Source organism: Anarhichas minor, unplaced genomic scaffold (genome assembly GCF_050575085.1).
Source record: "Anarhichas minor isolate MPS153535 unplaced genomic scaffold, ASM5057508v1 ptg000023l, whole genome shotgun sequence".
NCBI lineage: Eukaryota > Metazoa > Chordata > Actinopteri > Perciformes > Anarhichadidae > Anarhichas > Anarhichas minor.
In genome coordinates, this window is record NW_027466469.1 from 6,017,632 (window position 1) to 6,027,887 (window position 10,256).

Consider the following 10,256-nt stretch of genomic DNA (forward strand, 5'->3'; position numbering starts at 1 on the left):
ATTTTATTTCTAGATACTTCTTGTATCTTATTACTTTCTTGTAATAACATAAGCCATTTCAACTTGATCACAGAACACTCGTTATTTATCAAAACCAACGTCTCATTAAAAACAAAGTTGTGTCGTTATTACATTAGTTGGCGTGTTGTTATGAGAAACTTGCATATGTCGTGAGAACGGCAGAGAGGTCCATCATCGTCCGAAGAGAGACCGTAGAACCGCGGTGTTTCTGGGGATCCGCTTTTCCAAAATGACAAACCATCCCGACTCACAACAGGCTCACTTCTCTGTAATCATGAGAGGGAACCTGTGCGTAAATCAACGTTTCCAAACACTTTTACTATATATGTAATAGATAAACCAGTCATTTAGAAGAGGTATACGTTTGATTAATCACCACTCTTTATGCATGTTATTGAAAACATGAAAAATACTTTCTACATGCGACCAAAAAAATGCATTTAGTTCGAATCATTCTTCATTTCCTCATCAGTAACAGACTGTAAGCTAGACTTTCATACTAGATTCACTGGTATATGTACACTACAATATGAACAGTCAGGCTCCCTCATGTGGCTCAAACCTGGGAGGACTATGGAAAGAATGTAGCACGTTTATTAGGCGACCCTGATAAAATCTCTTGTGACCCACCTGAGGGTCCCGACCCAGGCTTTGGTTCTGGAGCGATCATACATGAAGCTGAAATCACTACTTCCTGGATGCGCTGTAGATATGGACGGGTGGTCCTTTGTTTTTGGTCGAGCATGTGTAAGCTGTGATCCCTCAAAGTTTCACAAGTTTCTTGTTATTACGACATATCAAATGATCATGTAGTGAAGAGTTTGCTTTAACGAGATACATTGGTTTTGTGGTAGGACGAGATAAAATGATACGTTGTTACAAGAAAGGATTTTTGTAGAAACTGAATCATTTGGCACCCAACACGAAACCTTATAAAAAGGAGAAACTGTTCAAATGAACTTTGCTGCCATAGAGACGCCACAAGCCTCACTTTCTCCTCTGAAGTCAAAGGCTCTGTGTGTGTGCGCGCGCAGCATTACCTTCATCTGTAATGATTTAGCAACTCTTAACTCTTCATATTGGACTGAAATATATTAGATCCTCTTTACAGGTTTGGTCATTTGTATTTTCGCCGTACTGCTTATTATTATTATTATTATATTCTCTTCATGCATCCTATGAATCCTTGCACATGCTTTGCCTGGTCAAAATGAAAACACAGAAATGGAAATGAAGACGTCCACACAGCGCCGCTCTGATTGTGCTTTGATTCTTTAATTCCTCTCTGTGTTTGGCTCGGCCATTTTGTAAACCCACAGCTAAATAATAAATAACAAAACAGATAGAATTATTACAAGAAGGTAGTAACACATGACATGATACATACAGACACATGAACAGGCATGATTTCAACACGGGCTTGCTGCTGCCATAGAAAACAGAAATGAAAAGTAGCAACAGAATAAAGCAGATGCTCCGCCAGTGGAGGAATGCACAGCGTGAGGCGTCTGTAAGGCAACTGGAGCATAGACAGCGCACTGTGTGCGTGCATGAGTGGCAATGTGGCACCATGGAATAGACACCGTTACGATCAAAACCCAGAGGAGCTCGCATGTGTCTTTGACATGAGAATGCCCTCCGGTTCCATTTTGGTACAAACTGGACTTTAGAGATAAACACAAAATAATCTTCTGAATAAACAAATCCTCATCTCCTCTCGTCAAGGTGCGTTATCTGTGGACTCATATCCACCCCCGTCACAAACTATACGAACCACATATCTAACAAGGCTCTCAGAGTCCTGGGAAGAGACGAGGCAACCGTTTGTTGGTGTAAACTGTGGACGGCGGGCCTTGGGCCTGCAGCGCCGTGGTCCTCACTCCAGGTCCTGAAGGTTGATTGTGCTTCCCGTGAACTGGGAGTTGTCAGAGCCGTTGTCGTCCTCCGTCATCACCGAAGGTTCCTTTTGAGGAAACAGTCACACAGATCACTTCTCTTGTATCCAAACTGGGGTTGCAAAGAGACATCATACACTCAAAGAAGAGACACTGTGTGGCTGCAGATTGCAACCAACTGAACACCCAGAGTGCAAACGTGGTAACACCATTCATCTATACCTTAATAACACTACTAGAGGAGCAACAGAAGCCAGACTGACGGTACCAGTGTTGCACTCTGCGGCTTATCTTACCGTAGTTTCACAAGAGCGTTTGAGAACTACGGTGGCCTTCAGGGAACAGTGGAGATATGAAGCTAACAAAAACATGCTTCTATGTTAGAAAACATTTGTTTTAGAAGTAAGTTGTTTCACACCCTAAGTTAGCCCACATTATCGGCTCGAATCGTCAAAGTGCCTCTCCACACTCGTTAACTTGCTGCCACAGGCAGAACACTGACAACTAGAGTTTATTATCCTGTTACAATTGTTTGTTTTTAAGACAATGTGATTGAATAAAATATTGAAATAATGAAATAATGATCAGACAAGTTTTTTAAATTTGTCGTTTTAAAGCAAGAAAAACAATTAGCGTTAGGAGCGGCTCTACTGTTTAAGAAATGTGTGGAGTTATTGGACTGCATCTGCCTATGATGTGCTAAAAGGTTTGTTTTCACCTGCGTATGACATGTCAATACAGCCTGAGCAAATACACCTGTTATTACCATTTTATTATTGTTAATTCTCATGGAAATATTCCCAAAATTTTGCAACCCTGATCAAAATTCACCACATGTGCTTAACACATGGTGGCTGCTACAAATATACTGCTCAGTCAGGGTTCCCACTCTGGCATGACGGACAGGGATCATATTGTACAGTGTATCATGTATCAGTGTAACACTTGGTGGAGTTATGTTAAAATAAGTCAATAAAACCTTCCCCACCTGTAAAATGTTGACAGGCAGGTCGGCAGTGAGCTGCGAGTGGGAGCTGGAGGGTTGAGAGCTCAGCTGGAAGGCCAGGTCGCCATCACTGGCTGGGTCGTCCTGCATGACACACACACACACACACACACACACACACACACACACACACACACACACACACACACACACACACACACCTTACAGCAGCAGCTAAGCTTATCTGTCAACACAAATCTATGGAGTATTTCAATCAGGTGGTAATGTAATCACAAACAGACAATGAGGTGTTTGGGAATCTCACCTGCAGCAGCTGAATCTGGACATACTGGGCCCCGGTGACAGGGTCACGCAGGGTCAGGCCCCCATTGGCTGCTGCCGCCCCTTCACCATAACGAACACCAGAGGGAGCCATCGCTGTAGGAGCCGAAGCTGCCTTTACTCCTTTAGTTTTCCTCTGACTCGACCCTGAAGCCCCTGGATGGAGCCAAAAGAGGACACCACCATCACTCGCTGTAGAACAATCACTTTGGTCTCTGTTCTAGGAGCGTTAAATAAAGGCCTAGAATCGCTCCACCTGTCTTACCAGAGGAGGCTGAAGGACCTCTTTGCTTCTTTTTTTTGACCAGCTGGATGGCTCTGTAGTCCGTCCTCGCTGAGCCTCCACTCTCCTGACACACAAAAGAGGAAGGCAGAGGTTACTACACTCCATTACGTGGGCCTCTCAGGGCCACGCTGCTAATAGCTGATTTGTGCCATTCCCCTTTCACATCATAGAATACAACAAACAAACGCACATTTCCTTGAAAGACTACTCAAGCATTGTACTCAAAGAAAATATAACTTTATTGTCCGTCTTATCTGATCCTTCTATTCTATAACAGACTAATGATGGACAGTCTAAAAAAAAACAAAGAAGCATAATCAGTGACATTTACTTTTTTGTTCCATGCCTTCTTGTTCCTCATCAGGACCTGGCACCTACATTACCCACAATGCAACACATAAGCCTCAAGGTACACAGAGATGTGTTAGTGCTAGTAGCAGGTAACGTAGCCTGCGGCAGAGATGAGCAGCGGGCTACAGACGTCTGGTATCATCACTTCTTTCTAACTTCACACCTACAGGTTTGTTTCTTATTTTCACTCTCTTCAGCCCCAACCGACGCTGACTCAAGTGACATCACTTGAGGACATTTATCAGACTTCACACAGCTCTATCTGGAGACACTTGTGGCTTTAGACAACTTCACATATGCAGTAGTATTCCCCAAACCCGGGAGAACAGGAGGGCATAAACCCCTTTAAACTGAGCAGCAGGAACACTCACCAGGAAGCTGCTTGGTGACACAGCATTGAGTTCCTGGTCTTTCTGTGGGCTGAAGCTGCTGCTGTGGCCGGGGAAAACAAACTGGGTGAGGACTTTCCCTCCCTCTTGAGGTCCCAGCACCTCCACGCAGCCTAGCAGAGGCCCCGCTCCCCCCTGGCCACCCACCTCCACCGCCTTCGAGGGTGAGGCCAGCAGCTCGGCAACAGGGGCCACCACCAAGGAGGCAGAGGGCTCCACGCTCAGGGCACTGGAGGAGCTGAGTGGGTGCTGCAGAGCGGGGTCCACGGAGGCACCAGCACCCTGCACGGCGAGAGCTGTGAGGGTTCCCAAGGCCTCCGGGGTAACCGTCTGCACATCATCCAGATTGAGAGTGCCCTGTGGTGGCAGGACGTCGCCCACTGATCCTTCCAAACCGTGGTGGGGGCCCATGTCAGCACTGGCTGCCAGGATTAGAGGGTCCACTGCTTTGGCCAACGTGGTGCTGTTCCCGGGGCCCAGAGTGGTGCCCACCGAGGAGGGGTCGATGGTGAGGATGCCTGAGCTGACCAGGGAGAGGTCCATGGTGAAAGTGCCGTCACAGCCGCTCCCAGCGACGGGAATCCCCACCCCGATGCCAGCGGAGGCTGCAGCACCACCAGGCACAGCGGAGAAAAGAGAGCTGAGGTCCAGGTTGGTCAGCTGGTCGCCCCCGGCAATACCGGGCCCGGCAACTGTTGTTGGGGTGGAGCTGATGAGCTCGCTGCTGGGGGTCAGGGTGGGCGTGGTCTCCATCTGGCTGAGAACATCTGGCATGGAGAGAGGGGAAAGTCTGGAACTGTTTTGGTAGTAATGATGTTGTGGAATAAATTATTCATGTCTAATAGGGTTATATACCAGCAGAAACTAAGACGTTATTACCTCACTACATATTACAATGACATTCAATTATTGCCTCAATAGGAAGTTTGTTTGCTGAAGGTTTATGGGTTTCATAATTAATTAACTCCAGTGTTGACAATTTGCATTCATCTCACTACAGCAACAATCCCTTCAAAATATTGAAGTGGATTTTTGTGGCTGAGACGGAATGTGAACATAGTGGTTTTGTGCTATTATCTCCGCCATGATCATCAGATTGGACGTGCGTGTACGTGTCTGTCCACGGCTAATCCTGCTGCACCAAACTCAATAATATCGCCATAGATATAGTTATCGCGATAATATGGTTATTTTAAATTGTCTTGATCGTGATAATCAGGTAATGAAAGTCTGACATTGTATAACATTTAATTGTACACAGACAGAAGTTGGCCACCTATGAGCTGCAGCACTCTGGTAAAGAAGGAGGGATAAGTAGTCAAACCATTCCAATAAATGCCTTTCTGTGACGGTCACTAACCAGGACTGAGGTGGTGGTGTTTGAGCATGTGGCTCTTCAGGCTGCTGCGGGAGGAGAAGTGCTTGGAGCAGTTGGCCACAGGACAGCGGGTCCTCAGGGTGCTGGCGTCCTGCTTATGCTTCTTGGAGTGGATGTACAGGCTGCTGCGTGCTGAGAACTTGGCATTACAGCCTAAAGAACATGAAGGACACAAACGCCATGAATGATCACCTCTTCAGATGACGTGAAACTACTCCAAGCGAAAATAAACTTTTTGACTGCAGTGACAGGAAAAAAGAAAAACTCCTTTCTGTTCATCTGTAACTGATCTAACAGTCCCCCTCCTGTCCTTTGTTTCTGGTACCTGTACATACCTTCTGCATGGCACTGGAAGGGCTTGGTACCCAGATGGGTGATACTGTGACCCTTCAGGTGCTCTGCTCGGGTGAAGGATTTCCCACAACCCTCCTCTGTACAGACAAAGCGTCGGTCATCATCGTGTTTCCTGATAAACAAAGAAGGATATAGGTCAGTATAGGTACAACTGGTGGACGGAGAGAAAGAGAAAACAATCATTCTATTTTAATGCAACTATATCAAAACTGAAATAACAGTTTTGATATAAGGCAAGGGGAACCAAGACCAAAAGATACTGGTTTTCAACAATAAAGCAGGACTGCAACGGTAAACTGAAGTTTATTAAAACGATAACAGTTAAGAGGAATGCTGCTTTATATCACAAACATTCGGTGATAAAACCTAAAAGAACTGCATCCGGACCAAAACTAAGCTGAATGACTTGTATGACAAATCCTAGGTTTACACAACGTGTTATACTTGATGCAAAATGTGGTGTGTGGATCACAAAACCGCGAGTAATGTCAAAAGGTGAAATGTCTCAAGTCAGGGTAGCACTACTGCTTATCTGACATGAGTTGACAGTCACTGTTGTATGAGCACTTACCGTTTATGTCGGAGCAACTTAGACATGCTGGTGAAGGACCAGCCGCAGCCCTCAGAGTCACAGACAAACGGCCTCTCACCTGGAATCAGGACATTAGATGTTCATTTACCAGTGCACCTACGACCATTAGGACCAGAATAGATAACTTGTGACCGGCTAACTTTGGGCTTAACCCAGGCTTCCTGCTGTCACACATTTATCTGGTGTAATCGTTGCTGCGCTGCTGACCTGCTTCTGAGGGGGTTCGGTTTAGAGGATTCACCAATCTATTTCCTGTTTACACTGGCACCCAAATGCCCAGTGTACGTGAATAAACAAGTGATATTGGTTTTCAGGTGTGTTAGTATGGACGGAAATCTTGTCGAAAATGATGCTGAACGGAGATCGTTTTTGTTTTAAAACTCCGGTTTTAAACGGAAATGTATTAGCGTAGCTTTAGCTTCCTGTGACAATATCATATTTTGGAAAAATGCTAACAGCTGCTCTCATCTGACATGAGTGAACAGAGGGCAACACATTAGTAGCATCATGTGATTGAGGGATGACTTCTTCTTTAAGAAAACAGCCTCAAACAGTAAGACTGTGGAGCATTCCCTCCCTCACACTTGGGGGAAGTTAGAGCAACATCATTGACTACTCTAATCTTGCATCAGCTCACCAGTGTGACTTCTCATGTGGATTTTGAGACGACAGGCCTTGTCATACGTCTTGTCGCAGCCCGGGTAGGTGCAGGTGAAGTGGCCCGTTTCTCTGAAGTGAGTGCGGTTGTGGGAGAACAGGGCACTGAAGGTGATGAAGGTTTTCTCACAGCCTGCATATGACAGGGGGAAACATGGAAGACGACAATAGTAGATGGCCTTTGGGATAAAACATCAGACGGATAGAGAAGATAAACATGGTGAGGTGCGTACAGTTTACTGGCATCATCTTCCGTATTAGTGACTTCAATTGCATTGTTTTTGAGGTAATCTGCTCCATATCCAATGTTAAGCATTGTACTGTTGTATGATACCAGACCATCTGCCAACAGCAGATGGAGTATGTGTATGAAGATAAAGGGAGAGTTGTAATATGAAGCAAAATATTTGTAAAAAAAATCTAACATTCAGCTTGTGTTACCTGGGAATTCACACTTGTGGGGCCTCTGAGGCTCGAAGTGGACCCTCTGGTGATTGGTGAGTCGCGTAGCACTGCGGAACCTCTCGCTGCAGATCTCGCAGATGAAGGCGTTGTCCTGCTCGTGGACTTTGACGTGAGCCTTGAGGTTGTAGACTGTGGTGAAGCGCCGTCCACAGCCTTCGAACTGGCAGGAGTGCGGCCGCTGCTTGTCGTGGGACTGAAGATGCCGCTTCAGCTTGTAAGAGGTGGCGAAAGCCCAGCCGCAGCCCTCCATGGAGCACTGGTAGGGGCGTGGGTCCTCGGCATGGTGCAGGAGGTGAACTTTAAGTTTCTGACGTGTATCGAATATGCTGGAGCAGCCGGGTTCTGGGCACCCAAAAGAAGCCACAGTCTCTTTCTTGGAACGTATTAGCGGCACAGACTGGAAGTCCCCACTGTCACAGTCTGCCACAATTGCTTTGGGGGATGAGGTGACCAGATCAGCCTCTGTTACAGTAAACAGCGTCCCCACCTCCTGCTTAACCAAGGGACAGGAGGTCAGAGATGTCCCAAGCTCTGATAACGAGCAGTCATCCACCAGAGCCAGCTCGGAGTCACTCACAGACAAACCAGGCCTGGGCTCTTCCTGCTGGCTGGAGCTGGATACTGCCAGGGTGCTGATCTTCCCGATGGATTTAGTGCCACTGTCATAGTTGAGAAGAACAATGTCCTCATGGTCTTTCATGCCCAGGTGCTCCTTTAAGCTGACCATGTCGTCCTCTTTGTGCACATATCCCTCTGGTGGAGCAGCGAGAGTCAGTATCCCGTTTTCTATGGTCACTATGATGCTTTGGTTGTTTATTGTGATGGTACCGGAAAAGGTTTCACTCGCGGGCGGACTTGCGGAGGCCGTGACCGGGTTTGCGCTGCCCTGCAGCCCCGCTGAGTCGGAAATAAAGTCCGAGGTGTCCATGGCTTCCGCGACACCCGAGCTCCCTGAAATCAAGGCACTGCTCTCGTCAACACGAGAGTGCGACGAGAGCCCCCTAACCAGTTTACTTTCATTGTTCTCGGTACAGATCTGGCCACAAATCTTATCGCCATATTTGTTTGTCAAAACAACGTCTTCGACAGTGTGATGAAATACAGTCTGTTTAGCATTACTCACGGTAGCATTGTCGTTTAGCAAATTGAAAACATGGTCGGCTTTTTTCAGGGCCTGGGTATCAAGACAGTTCAAGTTGTCATTAGATCCATAAAGAATAACGTCACTGCTGCTTCCAAGCTCCATGGAGCCACAGGGACTTGCATTAGAGCACTCTGGTCTGCTACCTTTCACTCGATCGCCGCCCTCCGATGACACATCCGGTCGCTGTTTGCTCCCTTCGCCGTTGCCATCCTCTTGAACGACATTAAAAACAACATACAATTCCTGGGTGGTTTTATCAGCCCTGTTCGCCGTGCTGAAGCTCCCCGGCACAGTAGCGCTGTGGCTGGCCAGTGAGGGCTGCTTGAAGGCGCCGTCCTCACGCTGCTGCCGTAAAACTGGACACGGTAACGTTAAGTGCCTCTGTGGCATCGGTTCCTCTTCCCCTTCAAATAGAGGCAGCGCCATTTGCATTACAGTATCCCCGCTTTCTACCCCGTATTTCCAGGCAGTCCTCACAAACTCCCGCGAACCGAGCAGCGCGTCGAGCTCATATTCTTTCTCCGTGCTCATGTTATGAAGTCCGACATTCGGCCCGGTGACCGGTAAATGTGTTTTATCGGTTGGTTGCGGTTTGCTGATAGGCGAACAAGCCGCTCCGCTGCCATTTTCCGCCAGTAGGTGAAACGGTGATGATGTCCTCGGCCTAGTGTTGTTGTTGTTGTTGTCACTTTGTGGCTCACGCTGCCCCAATAGTCCATCCGCTTCAGTTTCGGTGGAAATAAAGCAAGGTATCGGCCCGGTCGCTGATTGAAGAGGAGACAAAGTGGTTCTGTGTAGGGCGCCATGTTGAATGTGAATGTTTTGGGTACCAGAAAGCCCCTGGATTTCCATCTTGGTATCCCTGTAGCAGCGACACAGAAAAGGCCCGCCCTAGTTGACGGAGGCGTTCCAGAGAGCCACTGCACGGTTTACAGCAGGCCGAATGCTGCCTTTCTGGCCAGCATGGAAATTCGGTAGTCACGGGTGGTGGGAAAACCCTCGCCGATTTATAAAATGTGTATATAATTTTATTGACAACCAAAGCCTTGTGGAACTGGGAGTTTTCCGCGATACAGTCTGTCATGGTAGCTTTTTTAGGTTTGACATGTAGGAGAAGAAGGACTTGTAAGCCAGACTGACACCTACATTGACGAACACACGAACATAGACCGTATGTCGAAAAGCACATGTCTGTATTTCAGTCTTCCATTTCAGTATATGGTATGTTATGAAAGTACAAACATTTGTCTTCAACATCATATCAGAGGGTAGTTTTTTTCTGAAGCTCAGTATGCGAGGTCTATCGAACCTTGAGTGAGGATCTACGAGGAGTACCTGAAGGCAGCGTTAGCATCATAGTGAAGTGAAACTGGAGTGGATTTTGCAGCAGTGGATCAGAGTTATATTTGTTATTACCAATAAGTAGCATATGTCGA

At 46.9% G+C, this 10,256-nt stretch overlaps 1 protein-coding gene across 1 annotated transcript; it reads right to left on the reverse strand.

Annotated features, from left to right (window-relative positions):
- Positions 1 to 1,275: 1,275 nt before the first annotated feature.
- On the reverse strand, positions 1,276 to 9,698 carry LOC142955328 (zinc finger protein ZXDC). Its single transcript, XM_076096815.1, has 10 exons — positions 7,653 to 9,698; positions 7,192 to 7,344; positions 6,534 to 6,612; positions 5,944 to 6,074; positions 5,591 to 5,761; positions 4,213 to 4,997; positions 3,470 to 3,554; positions 3,188 to 3,360; positions 2,905 to 3,006; positions 1,276 to 1,984 (listed from the first exon to the last, which is right to left on the reverse strand). Exons 1-10 carry the CDS (start codon positions 9,670 to 9,672, stop codon positions 1,898 to 1,900), a joined length of 3,786 nt encoding a protein of 1,261 aa, XP_075952930.1. The 5' UTR covers positions 9,673 to 9,698; the 3' UTR covers positions 1,276 to 1,897.
- Positions 9,699 to 10,256: the final 558 nt, after the last annotated feature.

Coding starts and splice junctions, on each gene's coding strand:
- LOC142955328 (XM_076096815.1), bottom strand. CDS start 9,672: ATGGAAATCCAGGGGCTTTCTGGTACCCAAAACATTCACATTCAACAT. Junction 3,007..3,187: donor TCCAGATTCAGCTGCTGCAG/GTGAGATTCCCA, acceptor TGTGTCATGCAG/GACGACCCAGCCAGTGATGG. Junction 1,985..2,904: donor TGCCTGTCAACATTTTACAG/GTGGGGAAGGTT, acceptor TTTCCTCAAAAG/GAACCTTCGGTGATGACGGA.